The sequence below is a fragment of the Sander vitreus genome, chromosome 18, assembly GCF_031162955.1.
Source record: "Sander vitreus isolate 19-12246 chromosome 18, sanVit1, whole genome shotgun sequence".
Taxonomy (NCBI): domain Eukaryota; kingdom Metazoa; phylum Chordata; class Actinopteri; order Perciformes; family Percidae; genus Sander; species Sander vitreus.
This window is the reverse complement of record NC_135872.1, coordinates 26,530,155-26,548,785: the sequence shown is the minus strand read 5'-3', so window position 1 is coordinate 26,548,785 and position 18,631 is coordinate 26,530,155. Positions and strand designations below refer to the sequence as shown.

The window sequence follows — 18,631 nt, the reverse complement described above, 5'->3', positions numbered from 1 at the left end:
TTCCCATGCATTTTCTGCAGGAAATGCATTTTCTAGTTGTTCTAAGTGTCTGACATTATAGAAAGGATCCTTACAGAGGCCAACCTTTTTAAAGAGTAAGATTGTTTCTGTTTAACATGAAAATCCCCGAAATAGCTATTGCCAAACCCACCAGACCCCCATTTAAATAAACAGTAATATTATCATCATAAAAACACACTTCATTCAAAGTTCAGAGAAACAAAATAAAACTATGAAAAGCCGTTTTGGTTGGTCTTTCCACTGTTCCAACAATCACCACTCTGGTTTGGTTGAAATAAACCCTTACATTTACCCATTTACATGTGGAAATATGCTGGCTCTATACACGCTAAAAGTATTGTTTATTTTAAGTGGAGTCTGGTGGGTTTGGCGATAGCGAGTTCAAAACTGTTTCTGGGTAAACTAAAAGGATCTTACTCTTTAACAAAAAGGTCCATCTCTGTAGGGATTCTTTCCATAATGTGGTCAGACACAGACAGACAGACAGTCTGACCCTGTCAGTGGCAAACAGAACTTTTAGTGAAAGAAATAGACAATGCGCATTTACCCCATTTGAATGCATTGCAGCCCGGTTACAGCGTTCTTGCAGTGGATACATTTTTGAAGATTCTTGTTCACATTAGTCACGTAAACACCAATGCATGGGAAAATAGGGCCCGGGTTGAAAATCATGCATGTAACGTCGGCACTGACCATATCCTTTACCGGCGTGTTGCTAATCCAGCATGCAAGATCATACAATCTTTACGATACACACTCTTCCTCACCACTCACCTCATTATCATTCTCTATCCATAGCAGTGCACCCACAACACATGTTCTGCCCAGTAAACATTGGAGTGATTTTCATCCACCAAAATCTTACTTTTTGGCAAGGGCCTTCCTCTCTTCTGGAGTATAATCAAGAGATCCTATCGCCCCCTCTCCTTTTGTTGGCATGAATCCGATTATAGCTATTAGGGCAGTTCGGACTGGAAGAGAAAAAGACAAGAGGAGAAAAAACAAAGAGAAGATGAGAAACATTAAAATCAGAGCACGTTCAACATTCCTGGCAAAAACAGGGAAGGTTAAATTATACGACAGGCTGCACCTGTCGTCATGTTCAGTGACCGTGTTACATAAGTGGGAAGGATGCTTTGTTTTCTGAGCATAAGCCTGGATTTACCCTGGCCTATTTGAGGACACCCACCATGTGTGTACCATGTGTACACATTCTCCAGCTGGCACAGGACACATTTTACAATATGGTCCGGGTCAAGGGTTTGTTTGGGTCTATATTATGACTGGCTGTGTTTCGTCTGTGCTTCAGTCTATCCAATATACTAAATACATCATCTGGAAGCCCATTTTATCTGACTGTCTTTGAAAAAGATAAGCCTACTAAAGTTATCCATATTGGATTTTATTATAATACAGTTAACTATAGACTAACCGTATGAACATAGAAACTGAAATTACACGCACACTAATATTTGGTGTTTTTTTGTGATAAGGCCCACACAGCACCATTTTGTTAGTTACGCATAACCAGGATACTCCAAAACCCTGATCATAATGTCCTATTCATGATTCTAATGTCCATTTAAGAGCACTCATTCATACTGTAGCAGTCATCACCATGAGCACCTTTTAGTTGTTACATCTCATAATTTCTCCATTTTGGTGTATAACTTACAAACGTGCTGGAATGACCTTATTAGATTCCATATGAGAGCATGCTGGGACTCTCAAACTGTTACAAAGCCAAATTGGACATAATATGGCAGCAATTGAAATTAATTATGGAGCATTTGAATTCATTCTTTTTCATTATTGTATTTTATGGCTAACTTTTCTTATGGCAATTCTTTCACGATATAATACTGATACCTTATACCACTATAGAATCTTCACCACCAAACCGTAGCTGAATGCCTCGTCAAGATACTATGTATTTGCAGTGCGGCCTGACATGAAAACCCATTACATAAATTAAACTTCACTCAGTCTCATTTTAATTAATGAACCACAAAAAAAAAAAAAAAAAAAAAAAAATCAAAGAGCAGAAAGTTGGTCGTTTGCACCAATGAAGTTAAGTCTGCAACCCTAAATGAATACAAGAAGGAGAAGCAGCAGCTCATTTTACTTTGATAACAGCAGTTATATGTGTGTGTGTATATATATATATATATATAAAAACACAGACTTTTATATATATTGATATAAATAAATATATATAAAAGTCTGTTCAGATAAGTCTTTTCAGTTCCAAGTTTTTCCTAGGTTCTGAAAAAGATGAATGGATCTATGTGTGTGGGTGTGTGTGTTTTCAAATACACAGTAGTAACTACAAAGGGGAAATAGCTTAAAAACACAGACACATAATCATAAATAAGTATATATATGGATCTAAATAAATAGGAATATGTAAAACATGAAAATGTCAAACTTCTCTAGAGTAATATCAAAGGGAATGTTTGAATTACTTAGGACATTTTATCAAATATGTAGGCGTACCATATGAACTAAAGCAACATCCAACAGTAGTAAGCGTAACCATGGAATCAGTACAGCTGGCCTGGCTGTGAAGTGCAGGAATCAATTATTCAGCAAGGCTTCCTGGGGTCATTCCAAAAAGAATGAGGCACACCTTTTTAGACAACACTTTAAAAACCCAGCAAGGGAAGTCAAATGTCTAAGGCATGGCCAGCCATGTAACCTGCAGTATGTTGGTAAAAAGAGGTTTAGAGTAACCTTTGTCTTTGATTTTATTCTATTATTAACCTGTTATTACCTTTTTCATGAGTGGGAACTAGTACGGAAAAATGCTTTGAGGAATATGCACGGTCCCCCACTGTGTTCCCCCTGATTAAATGCTAAGAAGTAACATGAAAGTAGAACTCAGCAAATGTGCTGATTGCCAGCAGAGAACTAAAATGAGTTCAGTAGAAATAAATGATCAGTTTTTACTCTGGAGTAGGGCTGCAGCTATTAATTATTTTAGTAATTGAGTATTCTACCGATTATTCCATCGATTAATTGGATAAGAAATACTTTTGTTTTATTGAAGAACAATAATATACAGTAGTTTGATTTATTTGATTGGAAAAGGCAACATTTTTATTGCTTACATTGCTTACAGGTCATCTCTCAAAAAACATATTAAGTGCATTTAAGTGCCATATTACATTTGTTTTAAAGAAAACATTTTCTGAAATGCAATAACAACCTCAAACTAAGGCATACATTAAACATACATAAACATTATCTTAAGTTGTGCAACTTAACTTTCAGAGCTACAAGTTTCAACCTGAGACTGATCTGTAACTAGGCCTATATGTAAATATTAGTTATACTCAACCTATTTTCATTTATATATTTGATTACAATGCTACACAGCTCTGTTACACTTATGCTAGTAGATCGTTGATCAGCTGTTTCTCCGTGAAGACAGAGAGGGAGAGAAAATGGTGCGCAAGAATCAGCTGTTTTTCCGAAGGGATAGTCAACAAGTCGGCTCTTTAGGTCAAATTGTGGTCACCGCAACGTATTTTCTTGTCTTTGTTTTTGGTAGTTGTTGCGTTTGGTGTAGTTTCATCGTCCATACGACTCTGATTTACTTTTGTCGGGTCCGCTTCGTGGAATGGATGATTAAGTTAGACTCGATGTTTTCTGTTGAGATGCTGAAGCATTGACGTCGTGCTATTATTGTGGTAAGCTAGTTCCATTTTGCAGGAGTAGACACACCGTACAGAGTTTTCGTTTTAATTACGTTTGAACTGATTCCAAACTTCGAAAGCGAATCTGCTTTATGGTTTTTCTTTAGACATTTATAACTTATCCACAGAATTGGAAGATTTTAGCTGGTCCATGTTGTGCAAAAGCTTCGGACTGTCATTTGAGATAAGGAGGCCTGTGCGGGCCGCCGTAGATGGTTCGCACGCTACGAGCATGCATGGAGACGTTTATGCTCAACGCATTGTTCGTTGCAGTATTCTCCGAAACACCAGAGGGCGTACAAACAAAATAATCTGTGGATAAGCAAGAAGTAGTGGAGAAGAAGAGAGCGGAAGTAAAGGAAAGTAGGCTGCCTGGCGGAAAATTACGTATCCTACTATGGCCACGCCAAGACCAGCCCTATGAAGCAGCTTGATTGGTTGGGGTTAGGCATTTGACCTTGAGTGGTTAAGGTTAGGATAGCCAATTGGTCAGGGGATAGGACCTGTACAAATGGGGTTACGTTACCTTGCGTAAGCATGGACGCCTGGCCAATATATGCTTTTGAAGGGCGGGTCTTGGCGTGGCCATAGCGGGATTCATAAAGTCGCTGCCTGGCAACAGCAGTATGTTAAACACCGACATACCGTGAATCATTACATTTATCTACTCTAATCATTAACATGACTGTTGTTTATCTCCAAATCCAAATGACTGTCTGACTGTAACACTGTTAAGTGTTCCATGAAGCCGTTTTTTTTTAGCGTTGACAAAACAATCTCTCATGTTTTTCCCAAGGGGGTAAGCGAGCGTCTGAAAAGTGTACCTCCTATGGAGAGGTTCATAGGCTAACAAGCCATCACCTGGCGTTAACATTCCATTGACTCCCATTCATTTTGGCGTCACTTTGACAGCGAATAACTTCACATCTGAAGCGTTTGAAGACTATTTGTCAATTGATTATTTCTAAAGGTTCTTAGGTTTCATTCCAACCTAAGACCAGGATGATACTTGTATTTTGTGTTTGTACTAAACACTTTATTTTTCTCATACTGCCCATGGCTGCTGCACCTGTATTCACCCTCAGTATGAGATGGTCTGTAGGAGCACCTGTCTCTTTAAGCCACCCTCCCGCAAAAGCCCAGTGTGCGCTGATTGGCCAGCGCGCTTCCTGGAATCTCCGGAGCCTCCGCTCCGTGTTTCATTGGAGCTACTGCAACGGAGTATAGCAGGACTTTGTACCGTGAAAAATCAACGGTAAAGTCTTCTAAACCAAATATTACACAACCAGCCATGTCCCAGCAGTAAAGTGACCCAAAAATTGGGGAGAAATGACCAGCATTGTCCGCCAAGATTACAGCTATCTCGTGTTAACATGCAGCACCTTAATAGTTACACTAGGACAACGTTAGATTGTAATGGAACAAATAAAGGCTTCTGAACCAAACACTACCCAATCGGACATGTTTCAGCAGTAATGCGCCCTGGAAATGGGGAGAATTTAAAAACATTGGCAGCCAAGATGGCATTTTTTACTGCCTTTGGCATGTAGTTACTATTGTTAGCAGTTGACACTAATACAATATAGCAGCACTATCTACAGTCAAAAAGGCTTTTAAAGCAAATACTACATGAACAGAAAATGTTTCAGGAGTAATGCGAGCAGGAATTGGGGAGAATGTAACGCCACTGGCAGCCAAGATGACATATTTTACTGCCGTTAGCCTGTAGCTAAATGCGACAATGTTTCATAATTAAAGAAACACTCCAGTCCTGCTTACTTGGAGCAGATGACCAATCATAGAAGGCCGGCTTAGAGTTGCGTAACACTTGGCCGAGAGTAAAAAAAAAAAAAATCTAAACATTTTAGCTCACAGGGATTTCTTTGAAATACATTTACCTCATTATTTGTTTTGGCTATGTTTAACATGAAAATCAGACATTTTAAAATTGTAGATATGACAGAAAATACGGAAAAGCATAATATGTCCACTTTAAGACTACACTAAAACAGTGACTTGTATTTGGAGAACTAATTAGAGAAACTCAGGGCATGTGGAAAACTTTTGACTTGTCGTTGAGGAAACTTACTGCTCCAAGAAGGCTGCCAGGTCTCCGGATGGTGGCCAGAGATGCTCAAACAAATTTTCTTTCCAACTTCAAATCTTCCATTCGGCTAGGAGGGAAGGCAATAAAAAGAAGGTGGAGGTGAGTGGTGGGTGGGTGGGGGTGTGTGTGTGTGTGTGTGTGTGTGTGTGTGTGTGTGTGTGTGTGGTAGAGATAAATTAATAGAACATACATTGTCAAAGTTTATGACAAGCAGACAGACATGGAAGTTTGACACAGTTGAGATTGGGGAACGGGGAAATGCAGGCTGCTTTTCTGCAAAAGTAAGAGTTTTCAAACAATAAATGCAAACTGAAAAATAAACAAAGAGGAGCAAAAAGAGCTGGAACACAATGAAAAAAAGTCTCTGTCGAAAGAATTAAGGGTACGCTTTTATCAGCCTGTCATTAGTGCAGGGCGTCATACAGCTGTCTGAATATAATAAGAGTCTCATATTATCACAAAACCAGTGCAATTCTCTCTGACATTGTGATGACAGCCCAGGCTTTGACCTGACAACTGTCACTACGTGTGATGTAACCACAAATGGCTGAAGGTTAAATGACATGCTGTCCATTTTCCACTCTTTGATCATCTGATTTGGCGTCTTCCTGTTCCGCATCAGCGGGAGAATAATCAGATGTGATAGAAATGTAGCCTTTGCCGGCGTCTTACCGTGAGGAGGATGATGCTAGGGGGCTTCATTGGGTACTCTGGGGGAAGCACGATCCTGCCGTGGTAAACACCGCCATCGAAATCGGAATCTGGGGGCCCACGTACGGAGAAGTGCCATTCAAAGAGGTTATCCTGCAAAAAGAGAGAGAGAAATGTCACTGACAACCTGTGATTACTCAAGTCGTCCCAGTGTTGTCTGAAGGGTTACAACACTGACAGTGACATGTCCTATGAGATGTGACCCCCACAGCTGTTTGTTGTGCTAATATATTGTCTTATTGTGCAGTATTTAACTAATAAAGGAAGCAAAATGTCTTAAATTATGAATCTTCTGTAATTTAACTCTGATCCTCATTTTTCTCTACCTTTATTTACAGGTTTAGGTACAGTGGTGCTCATAAGTTTATGAACCCATGCTAAAGTTGACTAAAAAGAGGAATACAAAAAATATCATCTTTTGGAAATTGATCTTAATGCCTTAATTAAAAAAAAGAGGAATAATCCAACCTTTAAGGACATCAATTTTCTTTGTGAATGAATAATGTATTGTAAATAAATAAACGTTCTTCCTTAAAATACAGGGGGCATAAGTGAGTACACCCCTATGTTAAATTCCCATAGAGGCATTTATTTTTAAAGGCCAGTTATTTCATGGATCCAGGATACTATGCATCCTGATAAAGTTCCCTTGGCCTTTGGAATTAAAATAGCCCCCCCATCATCACATACCCTTCACCATACCTAGAGATTGGCATGGGGTACTTTCCATAAGATCATCTCTCAATGCAAATCAAACCAGCTATCTGATCAGGCTAACTGAAATAAAACCATGCCAATCTCTAGGTATGGGGTATCTAGTACTTACTTGTATATTACTAGTACTTACTTGTATTTACCCCTGTATTTTAAGGAAGGACATTTATTTATTTACGATACATTATTCATTCACAAACAAAATTGGTGTCCTTGATGGTTGGATTTTTCCAATTTTTTTTTTATTAAGGATTAAGATCAATTTCCAAAAGATGATTTTTTTTATTCCTCTTTTTAGTCAACTTTAGCATGGGTTCATAAACTTATGAGCACCACTGTATATCCAGGGTGCGATTTGCCGGAGGGGATGCATGGAATTTCCCCCTTTCTGGTCTACATATCCCCTCTCAAAGTGATCGATGCTACTTCACCAATAGACCATTATATACCTAAAAAAGAAGAATTTTGCAAGTAAAGTGCTGTAACATGAACAGTATATAGTGCGATAGAACGATAAAATCCGAGCGGCAGTTGCTGGTCGTAATTTAGCCGCGACGCCGGCTACCAGCGGGAGTTTGTTTAGCCGCCAATAGGTGACTGTGAGCCGGGTAAAGGCCGCCAGATGACGCTCCTTTCAGGGGCCGTGGTAGTGGAGTTTAGCCAGAAGAAGTGACCGTCATGAGGCAATGACAGTTAAGTTTAGTCACCCAAACGACTAGTTAAAGTTTAAGAAAAATATTGCGGTTTGGACTAAGCGTTTCCTGGGGGAAAGCATGTTGTTTTCGCCGCAATGTGAACTCCGCTCTCTGGCTTGAAATCGCTGTATTTTCAATTGAATTGAAGTTCATATTTAAGTGTCTGGCATGCCTGGCCGAGTGTAACTTTATCCGTGGTTTCGCAAGGGGGATTTAATTCTTGCATGTTTTGTTTTGTCGTGCATGGGTATATATTATTTTCAGGATAAGGTTTAAGGCTTATTTATTGTCATTCTACAACACATGGTTGCATAAGGAAATGCAAGTTGTAGTCCCTTATGCTACACATAAATAGAGAGCCCAGAGAACCACGTAGTTACGTCACTGTATACGTCGTCATACGTCTCAGCATTCCCCGAAAACTTCATAACAACGACAATGGCAGACTACGTCGTCTTTCTGCAAATGTTTCTCCTGGCTTTGCGAGCCTACATTGGCATCAGAAGAAGAACACATTGGTTTTGCTCGTCTTGAATACTATAGACGTTACGTTCGAACAGAAAGGTAATTATCTAACAAGTTTTATTCTTATTAACAATGAATGTAAGATGTTAATGTTGGAAGCTAACGCTAGCCCTCTAGCTCTAAAGGCTCTAACGTTAGCTCCCTACCATTAGCGCAGACTACCTTGTATCGATTACATTGCAGTTAAACATGTAAAACAAAAATTACTGATACACCGATTTTTATCTTTTCAGGTAACGTCAGTGTTGCGGGACATGGCAAGACAGAGGTCGCCTGTTGCCTGGGCACACCCACGTAATGACCCGCTTGCTTTACATTATCCCAGTTATTACACGGCTACCGATTAAAGAAATCAATGATTTGGCATAAACTATTGATTAAAAATGTTTTTCCCAGAGTCTATGATCACAACTGATGTACATACAGAGTCCGCCTCTTCTCATCCCTCACCCCTCAGCTGAATTTCCCCAGTGTGGGATCTGGGCACCCAGCTTCACTACTGCTGCCAGATTGGGGGCACCCAAAATGTTGGTAATCCCTGGAAATCCCTCTGCTTGTGTTTCTTATCCCACCTGACTTTTATTTTGTGTTCCCACATCTAATTATTTTGGTGAACAAATATTTTTACTGATAGAATTTATGGACAAAATCACACAGTAAAAAATAATATCCAAGTTGTATGAAACCAGAAAAAACCCAAAACTTAAAATGCAGACTGATCTCACAAAGTGGCGTATGTATGACACGCCAATTCATATGCAGTTTTTGCGTGTTATAAAGACGCATAATCTTGTTTATCAACGCCGTTTGGCCTCCATTGACCTACATTACATGTGAATTATCGCCGTAGCGAGTAGTATGAAAGGACGGAGGTTGGTTGGGGTGGTGGACGGGAAAAACACAGGACTGTCACCCAGGAGGACCGGGTTCGCGTGTGGCATTTGTCAACCGTTTTCCCCAATGTTCTTTTCCTAAACCCAACCGTTTATTGTTTCCCTAACCATGTGACGTTGGTCACCGTCGTGTTTTTGTCGTTTTTTAGTGTTACTAAAGCCTTTCCCAATGTTCTTTCCCTAAACCCAACCTTCCTACACGCGTGTGACGTTGTTCTCGTGATAGCACGGCACGTTTTCACGATAACACGGCACATGGCGACGCCACGTGGTGTGTATGTTTACATCCACTGTATATAGCGTAGACATACACGTGGATAGCTCAAAATGCGTACAGATAACACGCCATTTGGCTTTAGGAAAGAGGCGTGTATGTTTACGCAAAGTCATGACGCCATGTTGAAAAATGCCTTCTTTTTGTATTGACTTTACATCTTTTCCAAAGATGCTCTGTTAGACTATATAGGATCGAAAAAGGTGTTGCTGTAGTGATCCTCAACTAAAGTAATGGCGTTTTTCCATTACATGGTACCTGCTCGACTTGACTCTACTCGCCTTTTTTGGTTTTCCATTACGAAAAAAAGTCCCTTGTACCTACTAACAGGTACTTTTTTTAGTATCACCTCCGTCGAGGTTCCAAGCGAGCTGAGGCGATACCAAAACGTGACGTGAAAACCTGCAGACTACTGATTGGTCGGAGAGAATCGTCACTAATCACTGCGTCATCATCGCTAGCGACAGACGGGGGTGTCCTGAACAAACCCGCCGTTTTTAAGAAGTTTAGCCAGCGTTTTTTTTTTTGTTGCTGCCTCCAGCTTCTTTTGAAACAAAATTTTTCTTGCAGAGAGTGAAAAACAACACACCTTCGCCGTTCTGTGTGTGTGTGTGTAACGTTAGGTCACGGCAGTTTCCTGCGGCATTGCTTTGACGACCAGCCACGCTCGCCTCAGGCATGAGGCGGTACTAAATCTGCAATGGAAAATGGAGGACGGGGCACCGCGGCTGAGTCGAGTCGAGCCGGGTGGAGTAGAGCTGGTACTAGCAGTGGGTAAGCGCCATAAGACAGAAAATACTGGCACTATACAGGCACTACAGGACAGTGGTGTCTTGTGGTGAACTTACCTCCAGTGGCTGGGCGTGGTAGTGCTCTGTGGGATCCCTCAGTTCAGCAGCCTCTTTCATCAGCCTCTTTACCGCTGGTTATTCAATGAAAATAATGACATGAGAAAACTGAGGTTAGTGCCTTTAGGGTAAAACATGATCATTACAGATCAAATGTTCATGTCCACCACAATGCCTTGTGTGTGAAACCCTATATTCACACCAAAATGTCAACAACTGCATCAGTTTTACTTCCAACATTCCTGATTTCTAGATGCAGAGGGCTGCTAATGTGCTGCTCCCCCGTGGGTAACAGGATGTTAACACAGATGGACAGATGAGAAGAGCATGCAGAGGAACAGGGCTCCATGTACCGACACGTCTCTGCTAAAAAAAAAAAAAAAAAATCACACTGACTGTGACACTCATTCAGACAGCTTTGGCACTTCTGTTTCCTTATAACTCTTCAACAGACATCATATTTAAGCAAGAGGCCTACCCAGCTTTCTTTTTCTGTTTTAATTTGCCGTTAATGCAAACTCAACAATTCCTCATGTTTACCTGTTGTTAAATTCAGTATAATGTACATTTCCACAGCACTAATTCCATTAGACAAGAGTCTCATTCAGGCTTTTAATGTGACGTATCTCCAGTAAGTGCTGAGCTTTATTGATGGTAGCTTAACAGAATATCTGCGATATAGAAATGATAAGAATGATTATTGTAATGACAAAATTAGCCTTGAGGAATTTTTACATTTTACCTGACTTTACCCTGTGAGCAATCATAATAAAATTGAGCTGAAGTGATTAGTCGATTAATAAATTGCAAAAATGAATGAAATATTAGTTGCTTATTGAAGATGAGCAGATGACTAGCAGACGACAGCAGGCGCCCTGATCTTGCTGCATACTACAAATACAGCTGAACTTGTAACTCGAGGCAGAAAGAGAGTAAACAAGTTTTTTTTTTTTTTTTTTAAAGTTGTGCTAAAGGGGTCATGGCAGCATTTTGTGAGTTTATGTGCCGACGCAACAAACTCTCAAAATGAGGCGGCAGAGAATCATCTGCCGGCATTAACCCTTGTGTCATGACCTAGCCCACAACACAATCAGGATTGCTGTGTTCTGCCCTAGAGTGATGAGGTTGTTTGTATTCAACGAACAACCTCATCAACAGGATCTCTGCAGGGTGAATCCAGACCGCTAGCTAGACTATCTGTCCAATCTGAGTTTTCTGTTGCACGACTAAAAACAACTTTTGAACGAGCACATGTTCCACCAAAACAAGTTCCTTCCCGACAGCCATTTTCCACTGGGGCGCGTCTGTGCTGCGTTTCGGCTGCGTTCCGGTTTAGTTCCATCCTTTGCCACGCACCATACCACACCGGGAGCGTCACAGAAGCGGAGCGCCTTGCCCGCCTGACTCACAGATTATACTGTCTCTACAAGTACTTTACAGAACAATCGCGTGTTTATTAAACTAGTATACCTTCCACTCCAAGCACTCCTGTAAGTACACTTCATGCCTTCTCTTTTCTGGCGTTGTTCTGATAAAAAAGATCTTATTGTGTTTTTCCACCTCCAAGATGAATCTCTCGTCGTCTGTGGTGTTGTAAAGGAAACAAACGCCACACGCTTCTGGGACACGCCGTAAAAAAAAACATCTATTAATATCAATGTAATGTTCACTGAACAGAAGCTGAAACAGTAGTACCGGTGAGGCTATTTGGCAGAGGCACCATTATTGCGTCCGGCGCCCAGCGCCGCCCAAGACGATTGTGATTGGTTAAAAGAAATGCGAATAAACCAGAGCACGTCTTTTCTCCTATCCCAGAATGTTGTGTGGAGGAGCCGGACCCTCCTCAGGAGCGCTATGCGAGACTAGGAGGACAGAGACGTCGGCCTTCATCAGCGAACTAACCTTAGCGGCACAGTCCCTCCGCTCCCCGCCGCAGGGAGACTTCTTTGCAGAGAGAATGGATGACAGCCCGGGAGATGGACAGCCTGGTTAGCCATCTCCCAGGGTCCTCTGTCTTCGGGTTAGGGATAGCAGTAGGCGCCGTTTGGTTCTGTCACTGTTGATTCAGACAAACCCTGTTTGTTGTGAGGCAAAGGCAAAGCGGGGCGACATGAGGTGACGCCACTAGTCCTTGGCCGTCGGCTTGGTGTGTCAGGGCCTTAAAGGACAAAGACACTGCTTGATGTAATGCTGACTACCATGCTGCAGCAACACCAGTCAGAGCACAGGAGGCAAGGTCTCAAAGTGAGGCCACATTAGAGTCCATCTTGGGCAAAGCCTTGGGTTAAATATCCCATCATGCTTTAACACAAGGATGATTCATGAGTCACAACAACAGGGCTGATGTCACAGTCTCAGCCTTGTGCAAAACAGCCCATCGCAAGTTCAAGGGAGTTGGACAGCAAGGTCAATTTGCTTGGTTTTGCTCTCTTATGGGCTGCTTTTAGCGCTCAAGCTATCAGCTACCAGCCTGCTGCAAGAGGAAACAGGAGGGGGCTGAAAATCGGAATGTTAATTGTGAAAAGAAAAGCGGAACTAAGAAGTATTCATGGACGCAAAATTGGTTTGGAATCCAATCGAGTGTGGACTGCTAGGGTGTTGAGCTGGAAATGGAGACTGTGAAATGAAGACAGGAGAAAAAGACAAGGGACAGCAGTGAGGATGGGTGGGAGGGCAAATAACAGGGATGAAGGCGAGGTGAGCTGAGAGGATGTGCAGGCTGCAGGGGTGAGTGAAGCAGTGGAGCAGAGAGATGGCCTGACACCACGCAGCTTTCAGAGCACGTGGTCTTTCGGATTCTGCCCGAGGACAGACACTCTTCAGTGAAAATGTGAACCAACCACAGTAATCTCACATTGGACACACAAGGAAAATGGGATGTGTGTGTGTGTGTGTGTGTGTGTGTACGCGAACAAGGTTTCCCCACCTTCTTCCGTTTACACAAGAGTGCAAGGGGTTCATGGAGTGCTTGCAGTCTTACTCAAGCTTAAAACTATTCAGACAAGGGGGAAGATGCATTGTGGCCAAAAACTGATCAAAATACACGTAATATTTGTACCTTTACCTTTCAGCAGTGATGTCCAAATGAAGCATCATGATTATTACCATTAGTCGTAGTTGTTGAACCAACTAGATGGCACTCTTGATTTAAAAGGAGAAGGCTCAAGAAATGGCAATTCAGTGTTTTCAACACTTTGTTCAACAGAGCGTGCAATCTATCGGGCTCAGAAAATATTTTTATTTGGACAACTGTATCCCAGGGTGATGAAACTAAAATGTTTTCCAAGTTTTATAACAGGAAGAGAGCCAGGTTTTCTGCCATTGGTCTTAAATGCACACATCGTTGTTTAGAGCTGTCAGCTGGAAAATGTGGGTAGAGACCTGAGATGAGCTGAGCTACATTTCCATCAGAATGATGAAATAACCTATTTGGGGGGGGAGTTCTGGCATGTGCCTTTATCGGGATGGCTAGTGGTTCGGAGGTAGAGTGGACGCCCCTCAACCACAAGATCGGCTGTTCGATCCCAGGCACCCAAGTTACTCCCAGGATGCTGTATGTATGGATGCTGTGTGTATAGCTGTCCACTGCTCCTAATACTTAGGATGAGTTCAAATGCAATAATTGAATTTGTACTGTGTGTATGTGGCAAATAAGAATACAGTTTGTTTGTCGTGGGTTGGATTCCATCCTTTAGTGTCATTTCTTCACTGACTACACATGCATGCATGCATGCATAATTCCACCTTCATCAATGACAATCTGTTGAGTTTTCAGAAAACGTTAAGCTTCAACAGAAACCCAAAATACGACAAAGCTGTTTGCCCATGTGGCCCCGCGCATAAGAGCCAACAAATAAAATAACAGACAGGAAGCTTAACTGTGCAGTGATCTGTAAACAGCTGAACATGCACGCCACAGTGTGAGCTACATCCATTATGGGTAGCAAGATAACATTTCAAATTCACAAATGCTGAGCCAGCTGTAGGCGGTGAAGCCCAATTGCTGAAAAGACCATCCCACCATCGAAGTGTGATCTTTGAAAGTGTGATCAGTGTGTGACTATCAGCTGCTCTTTGTACAAACCTTTCAAATCCTTTAATATTTATTTCAGATGGTCTTTGTAAAGACCAGCCTTTAGAATTGACTTCACTTAAGCTTAACTATGGCTGGTTTTAGCGATGCGCGTTCTTGTGAATGACCACAGGAACTATGGCTATTGCCTAGCAACGTGCATTGCTATGATATTTTGTATAGATTTTCCTCCGTTTTGTAAAGTTGTAGCCATTTCAATGGAGGATCAAGGCAAAAGAAAAGGCAATTTCACTGACATTGAGAAAAGAAAATTGATAGAGCTGTACAGTCAGCACAGACACACGTTGACTGCCAAGCAGTCCAACGTTACGACAAACAAAAAGAAACGAACAACATGGAGACAGATAACGGAGGCAATCAACGATTGCTCCGACTCAGGCAGCCTTTGTACAGAGAGCGATGGACGAAAAAAGTGAAAAGACTACGGCTACTATTATAGAAACGGGCTTAGATTTCGACTTGACGCCTGCTACTGACTAGGCGTAAGAATTACGCCCGGTCTTAGCGAGAAGAGGGCTTTAGCCAAGGTGGTGCAACTGGCGTAACTATAGAGCTCAACATTGTAGTTCCGGAAGTAAAAATCCCACTGATTTTCTCCATAAGGCTTTAGATTATCAGCCATAATGTCTAAACCATCCGAGGTAGACTGACCCCCGAGCTACGAGGTTGTGAAACCAAAGTTTCTGCTCCTGTTGAAGCTAGAAGTCTGTATGAAATCAATCTTGTATGGAGAAAAACTACAGAACCCACAATCCTAAGCGTAACAGCAACGTCTCCGATTGGTCCAACTCGCTATTACTATAGAAACCTTTACCGTACCCATGAAACCGCGAACGGCTAGAGCGAGCTTCTACCATTGAAGTCTACGATAGTTTCTGTACACAGTCTTGTACCTTTGCCTTTTTTGCTGTTTGGAAAATGTTTTTTTTGCGCCAAATCAAATGTTTTATGTTCACTATTCATCTCATAGCTGGATGGCTTGGTTCCAGGCTTAAAACTCTATATATAAGCAATTTTCGAAACGTCAATGAAACAACTGAATGTGGGAAAACACATCCGGAACCAGAGCCGTTAAAAAAGTGGGCGGTCACTGTTGAGCTCTATTAGGTCGGACTTAGAACGCTGAGTTAGGACCTGAGTCTGTGGTTCTATAGCATTTTTTTAAACCCCAATTGAGGATCAAAATATGTTTAACGAATCCACATTCTTTTAAATACCTTCTATCCAATTAGGTTTCACTATCCACATTTCATCATTTTGCGAAAAAGTCATATTACGATTTTCAATACTGCGATTGCGATATAATGGTGAGTCTAGTTGCTTGATTATCAAAGAAAATGCACAAAATACCGTACGTTTTAAAACATACAAAGTTAGATGAGCATAACAGAAACAATGATGAGCAATACAGAAACAAAAAATGTGTAATTCTTTTTGAAAATAACCAAAAAATCTTTTCCAAATAGACGTTTTTGCTTTACTCAACAGTACAAATGACATAAATAGAACAATAACTAAGAAAATTATAATTCTTATTAGTGCTGTCAAACAATTAAAATATTTAAATCGCATTAATGTCATAGTTAACTCGCAATTAATCGCACATTTTTATCTATTCTAAAATGTCCCTTGATTTCTTTGTGTCCCATTATTTTTTCTCCTATCAACACGGAAAAGTGGATCGGCTTGCTTTGTGCAAATGTTTTTTTTATTGAAAACAACATTGATTCTGTCTGAAGTCATCCATTGTCGCCTGGCTTTGACGAGGGGGCGGAGAATTGGCATCAGCTGTGTGCTCGGCCATCAAGTGGTATTTCAGACTGGACGTGCTGCGATGATGGCTCAGTTCACAACGACAAAACACACAGATCACTTCGGTCTTGTCAGTGGAACCATTTGGCAACTTTTTAAAAGTAAACTTTCCAATCAGAATCTTATTGGCATCCATTTCAGCGTCTCACGCTCGCCATCCACTCAAAACGTAACGTTAGCCTACTACTCTTTGGCCGGCTCGCAAGCCCAAACAAGTGTGTGTGGCGTGCCTGTTGTTTTGTTTCCGGTCTAGCTAGATCCGGTGTTGTGTTGTAGTTTTTCTAATGTTACTAGTTGTTGCAACAGCATGTGAAAAAAACTACAAAGTTTGCTAGGCCAAAAAGAACGTTAATCTCGCGGAAAAAAAAAAAAGTACGCCGTTAAAATGGGTTTGCGTTAACGCCGTTAATAAAACGCATTTAACTGACAGCACTAAATCTTATTAAAAGAATACATTTTGTATGCCCAAGAACAATGATATTTAAGATGGTTGTAATATAATAACTAGTGATTAAGTTACATAATATACTTTGTAGAGCCTCTTCTTAAGTCTGCATGCTCTGAAACCCTCTACACTTCTGACACTCACGTGACCAACGCGACACACACGCTACTGAACGCAACACGCGCTACTGCCTAAACAGAGACTGCTTGGTCACATCTTTTGTGGATGTTGTTACGACGTTAGCGCAAGTGAGAGCTAAAATCGGTGAGCGGCTTCGGACTTTAGCGTAGTGGCTGTGTGAGGGAAAAGAATTGACTTCAAAGTTGCAAGTGGGCTTAAATGGTGCCTGGGCTTAATGGGTACGTTTACCCTACAACTCCAAGATTCAGCTTAGATCCGTAATCATTAGTTATTGACTGAGATGTCAGAATGACTAGTTTTTAGTAGCTGCATGCATGCGTAAAATCCACAACCTGTAGCTACAGCCTGAAAATTAAATCAGAAAGCAGAAGATATGAAAGTTTGATAGAAAATGTATCCATCACTTGAAATAACTGGTGTAGTCGGCTTACTCTGCCTCGGCCTCGTTTTTCTCGAGGGGGTTGCTCCAAATGCTGGAGATCTCAATACATATTAAGTTGAGAAGCTTAGAATATTGATATGATATGCATTACGACATGCTACATAAATGTGTTCTACATTGCTGTCAAAAAAATGTGCTGATAAAAATTGAGGAGAGATAATTGATTTGTTTACATCTGACTTTATCAGGTATTTTGTCAATCAGGAACCGGATCAAAATGAAACCAGTTATCACAACCCAAACAGTCCTGTACCTTCTTAGTCTAGTTGAATATTATCAGTTTTTGTGTTTTTTTTAACCAAAATAGTACATAATAATGACGAGGAGCATCATTTTAATCCTTTTGTATGCGATTTTACAAATGATACAATTGGAATAATAGTGATAACATATATTATATATAATAATGTGATACTGATTTCAGTCATATTGCCCAGCCCTAATTTACAGGTTATTTTGTACATGACATGATGATTAGGAACACTCATATGAATTGATATGTTATGACCAAACAGGCAGATGGACTCATGTTTTTTATTTTACCCTGCTAGAACAGTTTAATAAGCACAGAACATTGTAACACATTACTATTCAGTTTTATAGGCCAGAAAAAAAAATATGATTAATGCAATTAGCATAGTATCTACTACTCCTCCTGATATCTATAATCTAATATCAAATCAAAGTCAGCAACCAACTTCACATTGTATGTTTATATTAATGTGACTATATGTACTTTTACACATTTAGGAAACTGTAATGTTCCATCTGATGATCATAAGACCTGTGGGTTACAGCAAATCAGACTAACAGTGAAAAGAGATTTTTCCCGCAAAGTCACAAAATGATTTACGGCAGGTATACGACGCTACAGAGCACACATTCTGACGGGTCACAGATTTCGGTGTAACACCGGAAAAGCCTGTGTTATTGTATCCAGCCAGGTAAACGGTAGCAGGAGATTTCTTTATATAGGCCTAATTGTATTTTAATGTTATTTTAGAAGTTATCTGCTGTGGTTATGGCTGATACTGGGGCAGGACCGTCACAGAAAAGAAGGAAATTAAATGAAGAACTAAAAGCTAAAAAGGGAATGTGAAAGACAATGGGCAAAACAGAGTCAATCTCGGAGACAATTATGGGATTGCAAGTTATTCAAAATGTCCCCGAAGTGTCTTTTTCCTTAATTAAATAACTTTACAATATGCGATG

General features: G+C 40.7%; 1 protein-coding gene across 1 annotated transcript in view; it reads right to left on the bottom strand.

The window, feature by feature from the left end:
* Nucleotides 1-18,631, bottom strand: part of ube2j1 (ubiquitin-conjugating enzyme E2, J1) — a 56,495-nt gene that overhangs the window by 21,054 nt on the left and 16,810 nt on the right. Inside the window, exons 2-5 of the mRNA XM_078274141.1 lie at nt 10,487-10,560; nt 6,499-6,630; nt 5,809-5,893; nt 887-992 (exon numbers count right to left, since the gene is read on the bottom strand). Coding sequence (XP_078130267.1) covers nt 887-992; nt 5,809-5,893; nt 6,499-6,630; nt 10,487-10,560 — 397 coding nt within the window. The remainder of the gene's footprint in view (nt 1-886; nt 993-5,808; nt 5,894-6,498; nt 6,631-10,486; nt 10,561-18,631) is intronic.